At 44.2% G+C, this 22621-nt stretch overlaps 1 protein-coding gene across 7 annotated transcripts in view; it reads right to left on the bottom strand.

Moving 5' to 3' along the window:
* The window catches only part of TTC7A (tetratricopeptide repeat domain 7A), a 169749-nt gene that overhangs the window by 134873 nt on the left and 12255 nt on the right, over positions 1 to 22621 (bottom strand). For all 7 annotated transcript variants that reach the window (XM_031950439.1, XM_031950434.1, XM_031950438.1 and 4 more), the window contains exon 3: positions 12112 to 12280. In XM_031950439.1, the coding sequence (XP_031806299.1) occupies positions 12112 to 12280 (169 nt within the window). The remainder of the gene's footprint in view (positions 1 to 12111; positions 12281 to 22621) is intronic.

Below are 22621 nucleotides of genomic sequence, written 5' to 3'. Positions count from 1 at the left end.
GAAACATCTTACCAGATAGCAAGCTGCCCAAGGGCACACTGTTCTCCCATGTCTGGAATAGTCTTTCTCCCCAACTTATGTTAAAGCCCTTCCCTTCCATCGAAGTCCACTTGAGGTACAAAAGCCTATATGAAGAACCCTGCTTTGCTCACATCCTCCCAAGAAAAAAATGGTCTTTTTTTTGCCATCGAGTTTCAGTCTCACCTGAATCAAAGGTATTGATATGTCTACATGGAACAAAGCTCCAGAGTTGTAAGCAACCTCAGAAGCCATTGAATCAGACCCCTCATTTTACTCAGGGAAGCTGCTGCTTGCCCAGGGAGCTCACGAGGTGGAATCTGAATCAGCTCCCCGACTCCGGAGCCAGGGCCTATTCCCTGGTACCCCCACCCTGTCTGTGCATCCTCCCTAAGGTGGCAGCAGTGGCCCGAGACCAAAGTACGCATCCCTCCTGCCCAGACAGGCCCCAGAGCCGGACTCCACCGAGCCCCCCTCCCCCTCCCGACTCCAGAGCCAGTCTCCTCCCGTCATTTCCTTTCCGAGGATTCTCGCTGCCCTAACTAGACAGCTAGTTCCATGTAGCACAGGCCAGGGAGGCGGGTCTAGGACTCGGCAGAGCCGGACTCGGCTTGGGACCCGAACAAGGCCTTCCTGGCCGGGCCTCCACGCCCTAGGGCGTGGGGACAGGTCAGGAAGCAGAAAGCAGAAGGGCCTCCCTTAGGCTGAGTGAGGCCCATCTCCGAGAAAGCCTGCCTGGGCTGGCAGGACAGGGACAGAGGACAGAGCACCAAATTCGGAGTCATAAGAGCCAGCCTCAAACCCCCGTTCTTCTCCTTACAGGTGGGGTGAGGGCTGGAGGGTGGGAAGTCAAGAAGACCAGAATTCAAATCCAGCCTCAGGCACAACAAGCTGAGTGGTCTTGGGAAAGTTACTCAACTGCCAGAGTTGCCACATTTGTAAGATAGGAACACTAATAGCACCTACCTCCTCCTCCTCCCAAGTAATATCAGACACAAGATATTTGTAATACTCATGAGAAAGCGCTTTGCAAGCCTTAAAGCACCACATCTAGGCTGCTATTAGTTTCCTCTGCAGCAAAATGAGGGAAATGGCTTAGTGGATCTCGGGCCCCTTCTTGCTCTCCCTCCCTGAGAACTCGGGTGATTCTAGAAGCACGTATTGAGCAACTACATTCAAGGAATGCCTGCCGCCTAGCATACAGCTGGCACTCAGTAAATGCGCGCTGAACCAAAAGCTTTCTCTGAGAGGGCATGAGGGAGCCAGGCAGGAGAGACAGGAAATTTCATAGCTCTGTGGGCCCTTCAGAAAACAGCCCCAGGCAGGGGAGGGACAGGGCTGAGTCACCAGAGGCTTTGTGGCCCAGGGAGGGCGGGAGCAGGGCCTGGAAGCCTCAGCAGGCCAGACAGCAGGGCCCCGGGAGGAACAAATGGGGACATGCGCTCTGACTGATCCCCTGCCACTCACGCAGCAGTTCTGAACGTTCTCTCCTCCCCTAAAACCCTCCCCTACTTCCCCTCAAGGGCCATACAGGAGAGGCCATTCACCCAAAGGTCCTTGTCTCATGGCCCCCTGACTCCAGGCCAAGGACTCTGCTCAAACCCTTGAGCCCAGCCCTTCCCATCTTCTCAGGAGCACCCCCTGACACCACGCTCAAGTCTTCCAGCTTCTGGAACCTCTCCCAGGGAGCTGTCTTACTGGGGGGGGGGGTAGGTAATTCTCCGAGCCAAACTTCCTGAAAAAGCTGTCTTGATGCCTGGCTTCTACTTACTCTTTTTTTCCCCCCATTCTCCTCTAAACATCTGTGAATTAGCTTCTTACCTCACACAACCAAAACTATTCTCTCAAGTCCCCAGTGATCTCTTGTCTAACGTTCTCAGTCCCTTCTACTTGACCTCTGTGACATTTGATGCTGACCACTCTCCTTCTGTGAATTTTCTCTTAGGTCTCCTCCTGTCTGACCATTCCTTCCCAGTATCCTTTGCTAGACTATGCATGTCATATTCACAAAACATGGGAGTACCTCAAGGCTCAAGTTAGGGCTAGATTTTTCCCCAACCCTAATTCTGAGATTCTGGATCTATTTCTCTCTTTTACCACTTGGTGACCTCATCAGTTCACATGGATTCAACTACCATCTCCATTCAAATGATCTCGAGACCTTGTTCCTCTCCCCATCTCCAGTCAAGAATTTCCAGCTGTCTATTGGACATTTCAAAATGAATGTCCAACAGGCATTTGAAATTCAACATATTCAAAATAAATTCATTATTAATAATCTGCCCAAAACACTAAGCCCACAATACAGAGTCCAAAGAAAGAAGAAAATGACCCACATGCACAAAAAATACTAATTGCGGATCTTTTTCCCAGTGGTAAAGAAAACTGGGGGGGGGGGGCAGCATCAATGGGGGGACAGAGGAACAAATTATGGTCAAAAGAATGTAATGGAATATTATTGTTCTGTACAAAATAACGAAGAGGTAAATTACAGAAAAACCTAGAAAGACTTTTTATAAAGTGATGTAGAGAGAAGTTGTGTAGGGCCAAGAAAACAATCAATATAATAATAACATTTTAAAGGCAAATAGGCTTGAAAGACTTAAGAACTCTGACCAATGCAAAAACCAACTGAGATTCCAGAGGACTAAGATGAACCTCCAGAAACAGAAGTGATGGGCTTAGAGTACCAAATAAGACATGAATTTTTTGGACATGGCTAATATAGAAAATTTGTTTTTCATAACCATTTCTATTTGCTACAAATAATTTGTTTTCATTTTTTTAAAAAAATGGTAGGGGTAGGGAAGGGAAAGTAATAGGGAAAGAAATGAATTTTTGTCCAATGAAAGGAAATAAAAACAAAAAACCCAGCATTCTCAAATTTTCTTATTTCTATTAAGGACACTACTACCTTTCCAGTTTTTATTTGTTACAAATAGTTTGTTTTCTTTTTTTAAAAAAATGGTAATGGTGGGGGAGAGAAAGTAATAGGAAGAGAAATGAATTTTTGTTCAATGAAAGGAAATAAATTAAAAACAAAAAAACCCAGAAATTTCCTCATTTCTGTTAAAGTCACCAAGTTTACAGTCTCTGAGGTCAATCTAGACTTCTGCCACTCTTATTTCCTGTGTCCAATTGTGAGATTACTCTTCCTAAATGAGATGTTAAATTTCAATGGGTCTATTTATATAACACTTCTCCCATCTATTCTCTTCCTTCATAGACATGATCCTAACTCAAGTCTTCATTTATCACAAGTAGACTATTCCAACAGCCTCTTTGCTCAAAGCTGCCAAAGAGTAGGCCTGATGATACTATCTCCTTCTCCAAAAACTCAGGGTCTCCCCTATCATCTCCAGAATAAAATATAAAGTGCCTGCTGCTCCTTTCTTCCCTTTCCCACTTTCCAACCCACTGTCTCCTCACTCATTCTCGGCCCTACTTGGTGACTGTCACATGCCCTGCTCCAAATCCTACCTTGGGGCCTCTGAACAGAGGCAGGGTCGTGCCCCAAGCTGAGGGCAGTGTCCCTCACCTGGGCCTCCCTCACCCAAGTGGTAGTCCAGCCCCTGGTCCCTCATCCTCCCACAACGCCTGGTGTGTGTTCGGACCCTACCCTTCCAGGCCAGGGGCTGACTCCCTTCTGTGTTGGTACCTCCAAGCACTTAGCGGACCAGGCACATGGCAGCAACATGTAGACTAGGAGAATACTACTCCAGCTTTGCTGGGGTGATGGATTAAAGCAGGGGAAACTAGAGGAAAAAGGAAAGGGAGGAAGAAAACAGAGGGAGAAAGCCCTTGCTGCCCTCCAGCAGCTGCCACCCTGAAGCCTTCAGCCAGTTTCACAGGACAGTTGAGGACAAGGAATTCAGAGAAGGGAGAGCCCTCTCACTGAGCTGTCTCCGCAGCTTTTCCAGACAGCAGTCAAACAAGACCGCCTGCTGGTCCTGCCACTGGGCCCTATGCCCAAGCCTTTACTCCGACTGCTTCCTGTGCCTTCCATCCCCTACAAGTGCACTTCCTCCATAGCCCAGCATCAACGTCACCTGCTTCATGACGTTTCCCCAGGTCACCAGATTATAGAATTAGAGCTGAAAGGGACTCAGAGGCCTTCTTGTTACCCATCCCACATCCGGCTAGGAGAGATTTCTCTTTTATCTGTTCTCACAGTACTTAACACACCTCCTAGGTGCAGATCGTTAATAGCCTGATTTACATTGCTGCTATCTGGAAAAAAGGGCTTGCAGTCCTCCCTACTAGCTGAGGCTCCATGCCTCAGAAGACTTCTAAAGTTGACCCCTAAACCTCTGTCTGACCCAGCCAGTAAGGGGCTGGTCTCCCAGCCATGCACCCAGACATGACTGGAGCTCAGAGAGCTTTCCTGACCAGGATCAGCTATAATAGGAGGCAGCTCAAGCCCTAGTCTCCCGAGTCCTCAGTGACCTGCCTCCACATAATAAACAAACATCAGAGCCAGAACCTCCAATTCCAAAGCCTCTGAGAGGAGCCATTCAGTGCAGGCAGAATCCTGGTGCTCGAGAAGTCATCAGCAAGTTACTCAAGTTTTCAGTTTGGACATCTACAAAACAGGAATAATACTTAAACTATCTCTCCCACAAGAGAGTGAGGAAAAGAACTCTGGAAATCTCAGGCCACAACATAAAGGTGAACTGTTATGATCATTAATAAATTACTAACAAAAAGCTGAAAAAGCATGGGCATGAGTGGAGGCAGAGAGACATTTCCAGTCTGGTTTTCTAATGCTTTCTCACTCTTGAGAAAAATAATTGCTTTCCTCTCCTCTAGACATATCATGGCTCCATTCTATAGGCCAAAACGGCATCTTCTTAAAAATAAAAGCATCCCTGTGATGACCACATATTTTAAAATCAGCCGGAGTCAGGAATTCAGGTTAGGAGAAAATTGTCAATCTTTATTCTCAGTGAAGAAAGACTGGAGGTGGAAGAGAATGGGCAATAGCAATGTGTGTAGCTGAGTCAAAAAGCTAGCTAGACCAGCAGCCACAAGACCAGCAGCTACCAGCATAGAACCCAGGCCCAATCTCTCCCAGCCTCTCTTCCTGTCTCTCTGCCTCCACCCACCAAAATCGTCATTTCCTATACAACACATCAGGACTTGCACAGAGAGTGGGCAGGGACCATTCTTTATCCAAGCATGTATATTATAGAGTATAGTCCAATTACTATTTAGCCTCACGGGACCTCAGTGCATCAACTCAAGCCTCAGCCCATTACACATCCCCAAGAAAAATGAGCATTGAGCCCATTAGAACAGAATCACAGAAATCACAGTCACTTTTTAAGTGACTTTGCTGAGAAGAACCAAGTGTATCATAGTTTATCAAGCTACAAGGGTGGTAGAAAGGATACAGTGAGATATTTGTAATGTGCTTAGCAACCCTCAGGGAGCGAGGTGACATAGTGGTCAGAACACTACCAAATCAGGAAGTGACCACTATTGGTCACACTATTGAGCAGGATTGGTGCAGGAAGCAATGCTGAAATGCACTGGGCACTGTCAGCCAAGGGAGGTGGTGAGGTGGGAAGCACGGCACAGCACAGCTGGTCAGAGCACTATAAAATCAGGAAGTGACCACTATGTTACCTCGATGCCTGAGGCCTACTAATAAGCACATTACAAATATCTCACTGTAAACTCTCCACCACCCCTGTATCTTGTGCTAGGGTCTTCTGCTGATGATCTTCAATTTATCCTGTCTGCACCTCATAATAGTTGTTGTCTCTCCTGTTTGAGTGGGAGCTTCTTCAGGCTGATTTCAGAAAAACTTAAATGAACTGATGAGGAGTGAAATGAGCAGAACCAGGAAAACATTGTACACAGTAACAAGCAAGATTAAATGATGATAAACTATGATAGACTTGGCTCTTCTCAGCAAAACACAAATGTAAGACAATTCCAATAGATTTTGGATGGAAAATGTCATCTACATCCATAGAAAGAACTATGGAGATTGAATGCAGATCAAAACATACTATTTTCACCCTCTTTCTAATTTGCTTTTTTTTTCTTGTCGTTTTCCCTTTTGTTCTTATTTTTCTTTCACAGAATGACTACTGTGGAAATATGTTGAAAAAAAATTGTACATGTATAACCTATATCAGATGGTTGTCTTGGGGAGGGAGGAAGTAAGAAAGGGAGGGAGAAAAAAAAATTGGAACTCAAAATCTTACAAAAATGGATATTTAAATCTATCTTTACATGCATCTGGAAAAATAAAATACTATTTAATTAGAAAAAAAAAAAAAGAACGTGAGCTTCATGAGAGCAAAGACTGTCTTTTATGTTTCTTTGTACCCCCAATACTTGGCACAATCCCTGAAATACAGTAGGTGCTCAATAAACACTTACTGACTGCATGTGAGAATTTTCTCCAGCTGCATCCCATACTTGGAACTCTTATCACCTTTTCCCAATGAAGTATCAGCTAAAATCCTACCTTCTGCAAGAAGCCCCTTCTCAGGGCTTTCTGATCTTAGTGACTTCTTTCTGAGATTATGTCCAATATATCTGTCAACAATTGTTTGAATGTTGTCTTCCCTTCTAGACGGCAAACTCTTTGAGAGCAGGACTGTTTACCTTTCTTTCTATTCTCAAAGTTTAGCACAGTACCTGATACGGCACCATGCAGATACTTAATAAATGCTTGTGGGCTTGCCCCTGGGAAGATGTGCTATTATTATCCCTATTTTACAGATGAGCAAACTGAGGTTAAAAAGAGATTAAGTGACTTTCCCAGGGTTATACAGCTAATGTCTCATACTGGATTTGGACTCCATTCTTCCTGATCCTGGGCCCCAAGCTCTATTCACTGCACCCCTACCTGTCTCAGCTATGACGGTCTTTTCTCCCCAGTTGAAAACTGTGTTTCAAGGCCAAAGACAACTTTGGTTCAGAATCTCAGTTTTGGAAGGAAGTTCAGAGGTCTCTGAGAAAGACTCTTCTCTATGCCTTCTTGGACAAGTGATCATGCAGCCTGTTAAGAGTTAAGAAGCTTTTTGTCTTGTGTTTGGTGACCATCTGAAGAAGCCTCGGGCCCCTTCTCACAATCATGTCTTTAAATGCATAAAACTAAATGCACAGGATTACAAAGGTGCTTCATTTTACCAAAATATAATGATACAAACTATGCACCTGATCAAAAATCAGGTCAAGAACCCTTAATTTATATCAAGGCTAAATCTGCCCCTCTACAACTCCACTCACTGGTCCAAGTTCTGTCCTCTATCCAACAGAGAAAAAGTTCTGTATTCTCTCCTCTCTCCTCTCCCTCCCTCTCTCCCTCTCTCCATATATATATATATATATATATATATATATATATATAAAAATCTGCTTGACCAATGACCAAATCATAGCAGATATGGGTAGGTGCCCCTTGGTTTTACCTCCCTTCCACAGGAAAATATTCTCTTAATATGATTTGGAGAAGTGTAAAGATGAGGACAATTCAGTAAATCCACACAGCTTCCTCCTATAGAGCTTGCTCATAAAAACAGTTTTTAAAAACTTCACCCACAGTCAATCAATGAACATGTGTTTATTAAATACCTGCTGCTAGACCTAGGTAAGGCAAGTACAAAGATTGAAACCATTCCTGCTTGCAAAGGACTTATATCCTAAAGAGAGAGAAAACAAATACATGTAAAAATGTACCCAGCACAAATTCAGAGTGAATAAGCACAAATATGTACAGGGTGGTTAAATTCGAGTTAGCCTGGGAGAGGGGCATTAATCATGGGGACAAGATCAGGAGAGGATTCATGCATTAGGCGATGCTGCAATGCACATAAGCAAAGGGCATTGCCAGCCAAAGGAGGTGGCGAGGTGGGGAGCACAGCGACGCAGGACCTCATGCAGCTGCAGCTGTCCTTAATTCCTCCAGCAGCCATGGGTGTGGGATGGACCCAGTGGGAGAGAACCAGGAGGTGGCTGTCGCAACGATCTAGGTCAGAGGTGGCTGTCAACGATTTAGGCCAGAGGTGGCCAGGGCCAGAATTAAGGTGGAGAGTGGGGGAAAGGTTCTGGATGCAAAAGATGTGGGGAAAGGGAAATAGCTACATCTGGTAGCTGATGGGCAGTGAGGAGGGGCAGAAGCAAGCCTTAGAGGGAGGAGATTGTAACCCAGAGTCCCAGGAAGGGTGGGACGGGCAAGCTGGGAAGAGGAGGACAAAGAGTTTCACTTCAGACACACCTGCACAGAAGTAACATGGCGTAGCTAGGGGATCCCTGGTCTCTTGCACTCAGGGCCTCTCCCTAGCTGGCTTCGTGCTGCATGACCTTGGCCTGTAGCTTACCTCCTCAGAGCCTCAGTTATCTCATCTATAAAAGGGGAAAGATAATCCTCGTGTGACCTGCCTCAGACAACTACTGTGAGAAAGGGGCTTTGTAAATTTAGCATGATTAAGGTAAGGGAAGCCCATGATGCTTCTAGGAGGTGAGGGAAGGAAAAAGAACAGGCCCAGATTCCCCAGATTCATTACTAGACCTGACTCATTTCCCAAGGAACAAAGGGGTCATCTAAGTCCAGCATCTGCCTCCAAGCAGAGCCAAAACATGACCCATATCAAAGGAAAAACCTGAGCCCAATCATGAATCCCTTTGCCCTCAGAAAATACAAGAGGAGACAGACAGAGGCTTCAGGGCATGAGGAAGACATAGAATTTGTTCCTTGACTGCTCCCCCAAAAGACTAAACCCCTAGGACTGGGGCCCCCCTGATTCCAGACAGAAAGTCCATCAGAACCAGTCTACAGAGAAGGTAGAGGACAAAGTCTTGGGGGCCATTCTAGACATGTGGTCAGTGCCTGGCTCTCCCCATCTGCTGCAGACATTGCACTCTTCCCATTCACGCTAGAACCAAATCTAACTGGTGAGGGGAAATGCCATCTTTCCCTCCCAATCACCCCCTTCCCTCTCCCCCCGCCAAAAAAACACCCAAGACTGATGAAACCCTAGGGAAGCAGAATGCTCAGGATACCAACTACTTTGGTTAACAGAAGTGGGAGTTAGGAAATCTGCCTTTTAGTCTTGGTTCCCATTCTTAATTAGCTATGTTAACCTGCCTCGTCTTCACCCCACCTGCCTCAAATCTTAATTGAGTTGTCCATCCTTCCTTCCAGGCTGTTAGATGGGAATAACACAGGGGTCCTCAAACTTTTTAAATAGGGGGCCAGTTCGCTGTCCCTCAGACTGTTGGAGGGCCGGACTATAGTAAAAACAAAAACGTTGTTTTGTGAGCCTTTAAATAAAGAAACTTCATTGCCCTGGGGAGGGAGATAATTGTCCTCAGCTGCTGCATTTGGACTGTGGGCCATAGTTTGAGGACCCCTGGGCTAACAAATGAAGCTGGTCAACAGGCAGCAGCTGCTCCAGGAAAAGCAACAAGGTACACAGGAAATTTATAACAGTACATTAAAAGTCAAGAGACCAGGGTTTTAGTTCTGCCTGCTACTGCTAAGTGATCTGATGCAAATTACATTTTTCTGAGTCTCTTCCTTCCATCCAGCTACCAACTAATCAACAAACATTAATTAAGTATCTACAGTGTACCAGGCACCAGAGATACACACATATGGAGACTGAAACCATCCCCACTTATAAGGAAGTCACATCTAAATAGAGGAGATATAATAGATAATGCAATAAATAGGTCATGTAACATATGGCTTTCTAAGTCCCTTTGTGGCCAACAGGATCCTTATGTCTGGTTTAGTGACGCTATCTGTGTTTGACATCAGGGTTATATGGTGGTGCTTAAAGAGCATCCTGAAGGAACGGCAGTGTATGAAGCAAAGAAGAGTGGGGAGGGTACTCCAGGCATGGGAGGCAAGGAGCAGGGAGATGGAGTGTCCTAAGTGAGAAACAAAGGAGGCCCATTTTGCTGGGAGGAAGAGGGACTTCAAAGTATGAGGAGCATTCTAAAAGCTAAACAAAGGAGTTTCCAGTTATTCTTGGAGCTAAATAAGGAGTCAAAGAAGTTGGCTGAGGGGGGGAACCCATGATCAGACAAGCGCTTAAGAAACATGGCTCTGGGGGGAGAGGCCAGCCAAAGTCCGATGGGAGGCCCCGGCAGCAGTCAGGCACTGAGCCAGCGGTGCCGTCTGGGCAGGTGAGCAGGGGAGGGGAGCAGCTGAGAATGGCAGGGGCCTCAGGCATGGCAGCACCTTGGACAGAAATAGTGGCCCGGGCAAGGGCTCCGCCTGGGCACTGCTGAGCCCGGCCCCTTGTCCCTGGGACATCCAGGGGGATGACGTGCGAGAGGCAACGGTAACGTGGAAAGAGATGTAGGGATCTTAGTCATCTGCGGGTGAAAACCTCGGGGTTGGATGAAGTCACCAAGTGCAAAGAGAAAAGCAGAGCAAAGGACAGAGCTGCAGGGCATCCCCACAAGCAGGGAGGCGGAGGGCCAGGGCGCAGCCGCGCGGGGAAACCTCGAAGAGGGAGGGGAGGGGGGCCCCGGCCCCAGAGAGGCCCGGAAAGGAATGCCACGCGGCGCTCCTGGCCGCCTTCTCCGGCCCCGGCGCCCCGAGCTCCTCCTCTGGGCCGGCCGGGTCTCGCTCCCTGGGCCCAGATCCTCAGCACGCAGGACGGCTCACACACAGGGGCCCCACGCCACAAGGCAGGCAGGGCGAGGGAGGAAGGCCAAAGTCCCAAGCGGCGGGGGAGGGGCCTTCCCTAGCGGCAGCGCCTCTGCCCCTCGGAGCTCTCGCCCCCTAACAACCGGTGACAAGCTGGAAAGAGCAGAAAGCAGTAGACAAGTGCGTACTGGGGCGCCCGGATGGACAAGAGCTAAAAACAAAGGCGCGCCAGACTGCAGTCTTTTCTCCAACGAAAGAGTCTCTGCCAAGAAAACCCCAGTGAGGTCACACAAAAAGATGGACGTGACAAACAAATGAACAACCAAAATGTTTTTTAAAAAATTCCTCCTTGAGAATTATATGAACTGATGCTAAGTGAAATGAGCAGAACCAAGAAATCATTATATACGTCAACAACAACACTGTATGAAGATGTATTCTGATGGAAGTGGATTTCTTTGACAAAGAGACCTAATTCAGTTTCAATTGATCAATGATGGACAGAAGCAGCTACACCCAAAGAAAAAACACTGGGAAATGAATGTAAACTGTTTGCATTTTTGTTTTTCTTCCTGGGTTATTTTTACCTTCTGAATCCAATTCACCCTGTGCAACAAGAAAACTGTTTGGATCTACACACATACATTGTATCTAGGATATACTAGGACATATTCAACATATACAGGACTGCTTGCCATCTAGGAGAGGGGGTGGAGGGTGGGAGGGAAAAATCGGAACAGAAGTGAGTGCAAGGGATAATGTTGTAAAAAAATTACCCTGGCATGGATTCTGTCAATAAAAAGTTACTATAATAAAAAAAAAATTCCTCCTTTTCCTTCAAGGCTCAGCACCTAGGTGCCAGACCACAGTGACTTCTTGTCACTGCTAGCCTCATCTGTAGTCCCTCAGTGACCTAGAGCTGTTCAAGGCAGGCTCTCTATGTAAGTCTATGTACCTGGCCTTGTTTTATAAGTCCTGGATGAGAGGCCCCAGTGCTTCTCATCAACTTACCCAGGATGTGTTCAATGTTTGCTGTGAGTTTTCTAGCAAACTATAGTGGCTAACTGTAAATTTAAAACTTGCTCAAAAATATGACTTTCTCCATCATGCCATTTCATGTTCACAGTAATCTGATAAGGTAGCTAGGACAGGTATCTTCCTTACATGACTTATGAGGAAACTGAGGAACAGAGATACTCAGTGATTTTCCCAGTGCTCCTGCCAGGCCAGACCACCTACTCTACTCACTGGGATACACGTCCTGAGAGCTCAAGAAGATTAGACTCGCACCAACCTAGTTCCCAGCTCCCCAAAACCCATCATCTCCTCTTGAAGGAGGCTCCCTGCACTTAGGCCACAAATCCGTAACCCAAGGACCCCCAAATTCAGCTGCACTTGTGAGCCTTGTGGCTGAAGACCCTTGGAGAGAAGGAGGGTGGAGGGCAGGGGACGAAGAGAGAACCAGCAATTACCTTTAATCACAAACGCCTCGGTCACCAGCCGCATATGGTACAAAGGCCTGTTCTCCACAGACATGTTGTCAATGCCAGCCCGGGCATACATGCTGACTGCATCCCTGTAGTACCCCTCCACGTAATGCAGCTTTCCCAGGATCAGCATGGCCTCTCGCATATGCTGCGGCTAAAACAACAAGCAGCAAGGGTAGCAAAAGTCTGTCTGCATCCCAGCCTCCTGCCCACTCAGAAAGAAGGCCTTCCATCAAACCCACAGCCCAAGACCCAGGTCAGGACAGCCTGCAGCCATGCAGAAGGGCAGCACTCGGTCAGCAAGAGGAGCAGCTTGATTACAGAGAAGCTAACTCATATAATAATAGTGCACATGTGAAAAAATGCAGCATACGCATACTATCTTGTTCAAACCTCAGAACCACCCTGGAGAGCGGGTGCTGTTATTATCTCTATTTTACAAATGAGGAAATAGTTGAGTGGCGTGCCCAGGACCCAGTCTGAAGCAAACAGCTGCACGGTGCCCTTAGGCCAGTGGCTGCCCCGGGCCAGAGGGCCTTTAAAGCAAAGATGCTGCGGGAACTGTTCCTTTGCACCACTCCCCCCTCCCTGCAGCGCTCCCCAGACCCCTTCTTCCTCCCACTTAGAAGAACAATGCAGGGACCTCCCTCTTTCTTGTTCTTGTGGCTTCTCTCCCCAGTGCAGTAAGAGGAAAGGCCGGTGCATTCCCATCCCACCCGCCCTGAACCTGGGACTCGCCTTCATCAGCCTCCTCTCCTCACCCCTCAGGCTCCTATCAGCTGCACCAACTCTGGAGCCCCAACCTTCCTTCTCTCTCCCCATTCTCCCAGCGCCCTCCTCCCCAGAGCTAGACAGGTAGTACAAGCAGACTGCTATGGGGGTACCCCAAACTACCGTTTCTCATACATCACTCAAAAAATTAGGATCACTGCCTGATCTCCATCCTTACCCTCCAACTTACACCCCTTCCAAAATGCCCTTTTCTAGCTAAGGGTACCACCAAGCTCCCAGGCACATGCTCAGGAGGATCTCCAACCTCTCACTTCATGCGTATAACACTTGTATCCAAATAAATGTTGTTTTACTTCCAGAACATCTTTTTTTTTTTTTTTAATTCCAGTTATGTGTTTTGCTTTTGTATTAAAACATTTACACATCATCCTACCCTAGCTCTCCTGTAACAAAACGAGAGTAAAACTAATACTGTGACCTCACCTGGACATATATACATTATTTAGCACCCCCTTAGCTCTATTTTTTAATTAACAACAATCTCTTTTCTCTCTCATTCCCCATCCCATTGAAAAAAAGAAAGAAAAACAAAATTTTTGTAACATATGCATAGTCAAGCAAAACAAATTCCTTCTTTGGCTATTTACAATTGCATACTTCTCATTATATACCCTAAAATTCTAACATTTTTCTGTCAGGAAGTGTATATTAAGTTTCTTCATTGATCCTTTGGAATCATGGTCGCTTGTATTAATCACAGTTCTTTTGGCTTTCAAAGCCAAACTGGTGGTCTGCTTCAAATCTCTTTACAACCAAATCCAATCCATCTTCTACTAACTTGCCAAAATGATTTTCCTAAGGTAAAAATCTGTCTATATTACTCTCCTCAGTAAACTCTAGTGACTCCATAATTCTATGATTAAATATTTCATCTCTATCATGTCCTTTTTAGTTTCAATTTTTTTGTGTTTAAGTTTTAGAGGGAAACAGGAAAGGAAGGGAGGGAGGTAAGGAGAGAAGAAAGGAAAAAAGGAAGGAGAGAGAAAGGGAGGAAAGGGAAGGGGAGGGAAGAAAAGATACGTTTATGAAAGGCTTAATATACACCATGCACAGTGCTTAAGCACTGGGGATACAAATACAAGCAAAAAGACAATCTCTACCCTCAAAGAGCTTCCATTTTAATGGAGGAAACACAAAAAGGAGCTGAAAGGGGGGAAGGGGGAAAAAGAAGGGACATGACTGGCAACCCTAGGAAGTCGGGAACTTTCCCGAGAGAGGAGAATCAATGCAGGCCAAATTGGAACTCTTCATAAAATGGAAGCTCCAAGAAGACCTCACCAATGGGAAAGGTTGGGTAGAGCCTCGAGAGGGCTATTATTTCAGGGTGATCAGGCAGCAGGTGTGATAGCATATAGAAGGATGAGGAGACCCCAAAGGCCTTCCCCAAACAATACATGTCTATAATCCACAAATAAGCAAATATACACAAATTGGTGATGTATGCTCAACATTTTTTACTTGTAATACACAATCAAAAAAAAAAAAGCTGGAGACCACTGAATTCTGTTCACTTTTGAGGATTTTGTTCTTTCATATACCCCATAGTACCCGCACACACAATGAGGTAACTCGGTAAATAAACACCTACTGAAACAATTTTATTATATTCTATTTTCATATTTACTACTGGGGAAGAAGACTGGTTTTTAAATCATAAGACCAATAAGGCTCAATTCTCATCTTTAACAATTACTAGTTGCATAATCCTGGGCAATTCTACTTTTATGCCTTAATTATATCTGTAAAATGGGTATAATACTCACACTGTCTACCTCACAGGCTTATAATGAGCCAAATATTTCAAGGTTAAGCACTATACTGAAAAGAAGAGGATGATCTAGCCACAAAGTCAAAACCACAGAATGCAGAAGAACAGAATAAGGAAAGAGAGGAAGCGACAAAGGGAAGGAACAGAACAGTCTGAACTCTCCAGAGTGGGAGGATATATAGAATGAAAGGTGTGAGACTGCCTCACCCTCCCTTCTACTCAAGGGCTGACCACAACTACAATCTTAAAAGAAAGATTTCCCTTGCCCCACCCCATGACCCCTCATTTCATCATATCAGTGGCGGATAAGCAGGCTTGCTGGCTAACGAGGAAACCAGGTTGGAAGAGACCAAACCTCCAATTTTAGATAAGTAAACTGAGGCCCCAACGGGGCAGGCCTGAAAGTCAGGGCCAGGGACTTCAAAGCCCACACACCTTCTAACAGCCACAGGCTGCTCACTTCATGTGGTTCTGTTACCCTAACCTAGACTAAATAATCTGAGAGCAACATTCCTTTAAGTAAAAAACAAAATCCCCAAAACTTAGCACTCTAAAAACATAAACCAAATAAGTTTAAAACTGAACCAAGTTACAGCAATCCTCTTTTGGTCATTAAACTTCATGATCAGTGACCCCAATTTCCCTACCACCTTTATAACTCTTTGCACTCTTACCTACATAGGTCCATTCAGAGGCAAATGGAAACTAGAACCTATTTTTTTTAAGGTCTGTATTCCAAAGAAAACAAAGGGAAAAGGATCTATTTGTACACAAATATTTTTATAGTATATTATAATAATATTTTATATAGCTCTTTCTATAGTAGCAAAGAATTGGAAATCAAGGGGACATCATCAACTGGGGAATGGCTGAACAAGTTGTGGTGTATGATTGTGATGAAAAATTGTGCTATAAAAAATGAGGAGGAGGAGGATGGTTATAGAAAATCCTGGAAAGACTTATATGAACTCATGCAAACTGAAGTGATCATTACCAGAATACTGTACACAGTAACAGCAATATTGTTAACATGGATCAACTAGAAAAGACTTAGTTACTCCAATCAAAACTATGATCTAAAACAATTCCAAAGGACCCATGAGGAAAATGCTACACATCTCCAGAGAGAGAACTGATGAATTCTGAATATCAACTGAAGCTTTTTTTTTAACTTTATTTTATTGTCTTATTTTGTGTTTTCTTTTGCAACAAGACTAATAGGATAATACGTTTAATAATTGAAATCAAATGGCTTGCCTTTTCAAGGTAGGGGGGAAGAGTAGAAGAGGAGGAAGAGAATTTGGAACTCAGAGCATTTAAAAAATGATTGTTAAAATTTTTTTTACATATAATTGGAAAATATTTAATAAAATAAATAAAAATAATTTCAAAAAACCCTAATGATATAAATAAAGACATAGATCAAACCTGCAAGTCACATGAACTTGACAGGAATAATTAATATACTAGATGACAAAGTTAGGACCTAAAAAAACCTCGGTGAACTTGAAAATTGGGCTGAAATTAGTAAAATGAAATGTAATCAAGAAAAAAAAGTAGGGAAGGTATATTTCATAGATTATTATGGAAAAATCTTTAATTTTTGGTTTGATCAATCTTCTTACCCACCCCTAGGCCAACAGAATTCAAGCCTTTCAGTCAGTTAACAAGTACCTGTTGAATGTCTCTGGGCCCAACCCCATGTGTTTTTCCAGAGTCTAGAGGCTAACCTGTTTGCAAAGCTCTTCAGGGAAATAGTTTTTGTTTCTATCCCTCTTCAACCAATAAGAAGGTCTTGGATATGTTTGTTCACTCTTCCCTTTCCCTCAACACCCAACAACTATTCTTACCCACAGGGGGAATTAGAAAATAGATATGCTTTTCCAATGTTCCAGGAATTCCCAATAATCCTGAAGAAAATTGGCCACTGTTGCCTACACATCTTGGGTTTTTTCAAGCAAAGGAACCCAGCAAACCCTTAGAATTTGTCTTAGAAACAAATCTCCCCCCTCTCTGTACTTGTTCTTTCCTGTTAAGACTTCCCAGAATGTTCCCCTTGCTCTTCTCCAGGGGTACCTTTGGCACAAAACCTTCTCTGGCCACCCCAGACCAATCCTTCCTCCTCCCGACTTTTCAAAGTGATTCCTATTGACATCACTCTTTAAATAAAGCTGTTGCTATGTACAGGGAACACAAATTCAAGGAAACAAGCCCTCTTCTCAAATGAGCTTAGGTTTTTGATGAGGAGGAGCATCAGTACTGATAGACTCCGGATGAAAGCTGTTGAGGAAGGTGGCAAGATGCACAAAGCAGCTCTAGTGGGGGTGAAGTGGGCATGGTGAGGAGTCTGGCCTCCAGAGTTCCACTCCTAAGAACACGCTTCCCAATGTGAGTGGTTCTCCCTGGGGGAAGTGCAAGGAATGAGCTGAGTGAGAAATGAAATGAGCATGGCTCTGGCCTCTTATGGGCAGCCGGGAGCCATCAAGATTAACACTATTTTTATGACAAGAGTGCAAAGACCATGACAGCTAGAAAATGAAGAAGAGCATGTGGTGAATACAGTAATCAAGCAGGGGGGTAGGGGAGAGCCTGCTGAAGTGACCCACTTCATCTGAGAATTCATAGTGGAGAAGCTGAGGAAAGACAGAAGGGATGCTGTCACCGAGGCATAGTGGGATTAGAGAGAGCAAACAGGTGCAGACTTGGGGAGCACCTAACAAGCTGCTTCAGTCCTTTCAACAAGCAGAGCAGTTCTCCATTTTTGGACTCAATGTAACCCAGGGTGTCCCAAGACTTATCAGAACCTGAAGCTCTACTAGGCTACAAGTGCACTCAGGCTTCTGAGACACTCTACATATTCACTCCATCCTTCACAAGGGTAGAGAACCTTCTTCTAATTGGTAAAAACTGGAAACAAAGGTGTGCTCAGTGAAGGATGGCCTATGAATAACAGAATACACTGTGCTCTAAGTGACAGGACTGACAGCTTCAGAGGAAACTAGAAAGAGTCCTATGAATTGATTCAGAATACAGTGAGACATGCTAAGAAACAATGACATTATAAAGACAAAAACTTGGAAAGATTTTAGAATTCCCATCAATGCAATGATAAACCACAATTCTAGAGGTAGGTAAGGTGATGCAGTGGAGGGGGGAGCTGGACCTGAAGTCAGCAAAATCTATCAAATCTAGTCTCAAATATTTGCTAGCTTTATGACTCTGGGGAAGTCATATTGACTTCTGCCTGTTTCTGAAATGGGGAAAACAGTACCTACCCTTCCCAGGGTTGTGATAAGGATCAAATGAGATGTTTGTAAAGAGCTTTGCAAACCTTATAGGACTACATAAATGTTAGCTATCATGAGCTGATATTATTAGGACTAAGAATAAAGCACATCACACCCATTCTTATCAAAATTAATGGACTTAAAAAGCAAAAATGAGACACATTTTGTACATGGCTAATGTGGGGAATCTGTTTGGATATACTAAATATATTATGCAGGTTTTAGCTTTTAAAAAAATTATTATTATCCTTGTTGTTGTTCAGTGGGATAGTGGGAGGTGGGGAAATAATCCCTGCAAGAAATAAATGATTTTTTTAAAAACATAAAATAGGTAGAGAAACCAAGAAGGGAAACTTTTATTCTCATCTCATGAACTAGTTGCTGTGAGGGGCAGAGGGGGGATGGGATGGGGCAGAGTGACCCACTTCAGCTGAAAATTCATAGTGGAGAAGCTGAGGAAAGACAAGCCTGATGTGAATTTCACAGCAGAGCTCAGGAGAACATATTCCCAAGAGTTTAGAGAAAGGTTAAGTACTAAAAGTTATTATGACCCAACATTCTACAAAGAAAAATATTCAGCCATGGAGGGAAGGAAGTTCTCAAAAGCAAAATTCTCAGGACAGGAAGATAAATGATCCCAACGAGGAAAAGGTAGTCTAAAGAGACTAATATGGATACACATGGAATTCATCAACCAGCTCCTATTTTAAAAAGACAGAAGAGAAGGGCAAAGAACATAGAATAAACATATAAGCATAATGTGGCCCTGTGAGAATAGTACCAGAATCACTAAAGCTAAGGAAAACAAACAGGTTTGTTGTTCTTGTTATTGGTTAGCTCTCCTAAAAAGAAAGGATAGAGCTGCTCTTGGGTAGATAAGGCTGTAAGTGACAACAGAGAGAAATTACACTCAATTTTTACTATGCTTCTATTTTTTCTTTGTCAAAGAGAATGATCTTTGGATAATAAAAAACAAGCACAAATCGACTAATAATAGAAGGTTGACAGTGAAATGAGAGATGATAGTTGCCCTTGATGAAATCAAGTCACCCGGCCCAGGCAAACTTTGTTACATTCAGTTGAACATGACTATGTCAATCGATAGGATTTTCTTGGCAAAGAGAACAGAATGGCTTGCTATTTCTTTCTCTAGTGTGTCCCCACGAGGAACTGAGGCAAACAAGTGTTAAGTAACTCACCTAGGATCGAAGAGTAGTACAAACTACTACTATAATCCATCCTTATTCCAAACCTGTACTCCCTTCCCACTCTTCCTGACTCTCAACTTAACTACATGCTGAATTTCTCTCACTTTAACAAACTGTAAACAAATTCCCACAGGAACAGCCTTGGGAAAGTAAGAGCCATTGACAATGCTACTGTTTGCTTCTTCAGCTTCTAAACTTCTCTTATCTCCATTCTCTAGCCGCCAATCCCTTTATGGGTGTGGTCTACGGAGGAGAAAGGAAGCTCCTTGTAGGCAGGGACTATCTTCAACCTATATTTCCAGTCCTTAGAACAGTGCTTGGAACATAGTAAATGCTTAATAAATGCTTTTCCATTCATTTATTCATTAAGTGATAAGTCAACATAATAGATGAGTTTTGAAAAGTCTTGGAGGAAGATAAATGCTGTTTCTTTTCTTTTTTTTTTTAATGAGAAGGAAATCAGAGTGATGAAAAATTTTAAAATAGTTAAAGGAAAGTCAGCGTGACATGGTAGATGGAGAACCAGCCCTGGAGCTAGAAGGGTCCGAGTCCCACTTCTGACACATAATAGCTGGGTAACTCTGATGATCAGTTGCAGAAAGAGGCCCATCTTTACTGGTAAAAGGAGTTTCTTCCTAAGAAGCTCCTCTGCCAGAGAATCCACAGGTCCAGCTTCCATCCCCTGGGAAAGCCTGGTAGCAGTGGTCAGCTAAGGATGAAGGCCTGCCCTCTTTGTGACTAGGTAGAAGAGGCCATTCCCTGCCTCGTTTCTTGCCTTGTCTCAAAGACCGTGGCTTAAGGGGACCCCTGCATGTGGGCCACCTCCACTCCTGCTGCTGCCTCTGGCCACCGGACCCCAAGGCCTCCAGAGGCCTGGGTGTTGCCACACCACCTCTCTGAAGGAAGGAGCACCCCCCCCACACACACTCATCTCTGCGTGACCTCAGCGCCCCTTCTGCCCCTCCCCAGCTCTAGGGGACCCTCCTTTTCTCTGCTTCTCCTGCTCCCTTTCTGGGTTCCTTTGGCAGAATCCTCTCCCATTTCTCTGGCCCCCCAAGCGCGTGTTCTCCTCTCTTTGCCTTAGGCCCATCACCTTTACAAAAGGCCTCGCACACCTGTGCCAGCAGCCCTAAGCTCCCTTCCAGACTCTCACTCAGGTGGCCCTCGGTGCAACCCTGCCTCGGGCAAGCGCCCTTATTCCTTGTGAGGGGAGCACCTCCTCCCGAGGGGAGCACCATTTCCCAGCCACTTCACTGAACAGTTGCTGAGTAAATCTAGAATCATTCCCCTCATCCAGCAGATTAACCCCCCCCCCACCCCAGTTAAGCCCTATTAGCTCTATCTCCACAACACAGGATGCCAAACTGGAGAGCACCTCAAAGACATTGAGTCCAACCTCCTTTTTGTTTTGTTTTCTTCAACAATTAAGGAAACAGCTGCTTCTGGAGGTTGCAACTTACAACTTATCACAAGTGTGTCATGTATCGGAGACAGGATCCAAAGCCAGTACTTTTCTGCTCTACACACTTTTAGGAACACAGTTCTAGTTAATCACCTCTCATCTGATCTTTTACAGCAACCTCCTGCTTCCAGTTTCCCCTCTCTAGTAATCTCCCCAAGACCAAAGACTTGTCATTTTCTTGTTCAAAACCTAGGGAACAGCTCCTTACTTTCACTAAGATTTTAAAAGCAAACTGGTATGAAAAGTCCTCTCCAATATGGCTTCAGTTGATGTTCCCATCCTCATCTTGTTTTACTTTCTCCCGTCACGAGAATGCCCTGGCGTAGCAAGGCTGCTGCCCGAGTTTGTCGCTCCGTTTCTTACCTGCAATGTCCGCACCCACTGAGCGATCAGATGTACCCCATGTCCAGGGAAGTGGCATCTCCACTGTTGGGAATACTGGCGCACCCGCAGCCTTTTCCCAAGCTCAGTCCAAGGTGTCTCTTTCCTTTAAGGCCTTCCCTGATGCCTCCCTACTGCTTGTTGGTATGCCCTTCTTCCTGTTCCCCTTATATTTGCTTCTCCATGTAGTGCCATTCTCTGTCCCACCGCCTTCCTGAGGAACTCAAATTCTTAGAGAGCTGGGGCCATTTAGTCTCTGTCTTTGTGTACTCGCCCTCTAGCTTCCCTTTTTCCAAATATGTTTATTTAGCATTGCCTTTTTAAAAATCCCTTTTCTCTTGAGAGTCAGCACATTTTTAGTTTTACTCAAACTTCCTGGATCCCAATCTATCTCACTGCCAGATGTCATGGTGAGGTTTGGCCCACATTCTGGCCTGAGACCTTTTCAGATCTCGGGCTATGTCATCTGCCAAGTTGGCTATCAGTCTGTAAAAGTACTAAGTACCCTGTTTTCTACCTTGATTTAAGGCATTGATAAAATAGTGTGAAGCCAACTAAAGATCACTGGTCATAACACAAGAGATCTTTCAAGAATCACTCGTGATTATTCTTCAGGTCTGGTTTTTCCACCAGTTCTGAATTCACTTGGATGCTAAAATATGTATCTCTATCTTTTTCACAAGAACAGGACGCAAGAACTGGTCAGGTACTTTGCCAGACTACCTATAACAGGCCCTTCATATGCTGATCACTATTGCTTTTTCTAGCTCTTTCATAACCAGTCTTTAATAGGGGATAAAGGAGAGCAATTTGGGACTATGCTATAACAGTGCACACCTAAAGGCATACAAAAAAAGGGAAGGACCTATTTATACAAAAATATTATAGCAATTCTTTTAGTGGTGACTAAAGATTGGAAATCAAAGGGATGCCCATCAAATGGGGAATAGCCAAACAAGCTATATTATATGATTGCAATAGAATATTATTGTGTTATAAAAAATTATAAGGATGACTTCAGAAAAACCTGGAAAGATTTACATGAATTGATGTAATTCTGTAATAAACAGAACCAGGAGAAAGTTGTACACAGTTAATGCAATACTGTATGATGAAGAACTGTGAATGATTTAACTATTCTCAGCAATACTATGATCTAAGATAATCCCAAAGGACTAATGATGAATACTATCTGCCTCTAGAGAAATAACAGCTATTATTTAAACAGACTGAAGCATGCTATTTTTCATGTTCTTTAATTGCTTTGAGTCTCATACAAAATGACATATGGAAATTGCATATATATAACCTGTATGATTGTTTACCATCTGGGGGAGGAAAGGAGAGGACAGATAGAATTTGGAAGTCAAAATTTTAAATAAAAATGTTTTAAAATTTAATAAAATTTAAGTGGTATTAAAAAATTAATTGGGGAGGGATGGAAAGAAATTCAGGAGAATTCAGCAAATATAATTTGTCAGACTTTGCTCAAGATAAAGAAACATTTACCTAGATGATAACATAGCTAAGTCAGTTCAGAGTTAATGGTTCAATGTCCATTAAAAGGAGCAAAGTCTCTATTGAAGTGCTCCAGGGA

Source organism: Sarcophilus harrisii, chromosome 2 (assembly GCF_902635505.1).
Source record: "Sarcophilus harrisii chromosome 2, mSarHar1.11, whole genome shotgun sequence".
NCBI lineage: Eukaryota > Metazoa > Chordata > Mammalia > Dasyuromorphia > Dasyuridae > Sarcophilus > Sarcophilus harrisii.
This window is presented reverse-complemented; position numbering and strand designations above follow the sequence as displayed.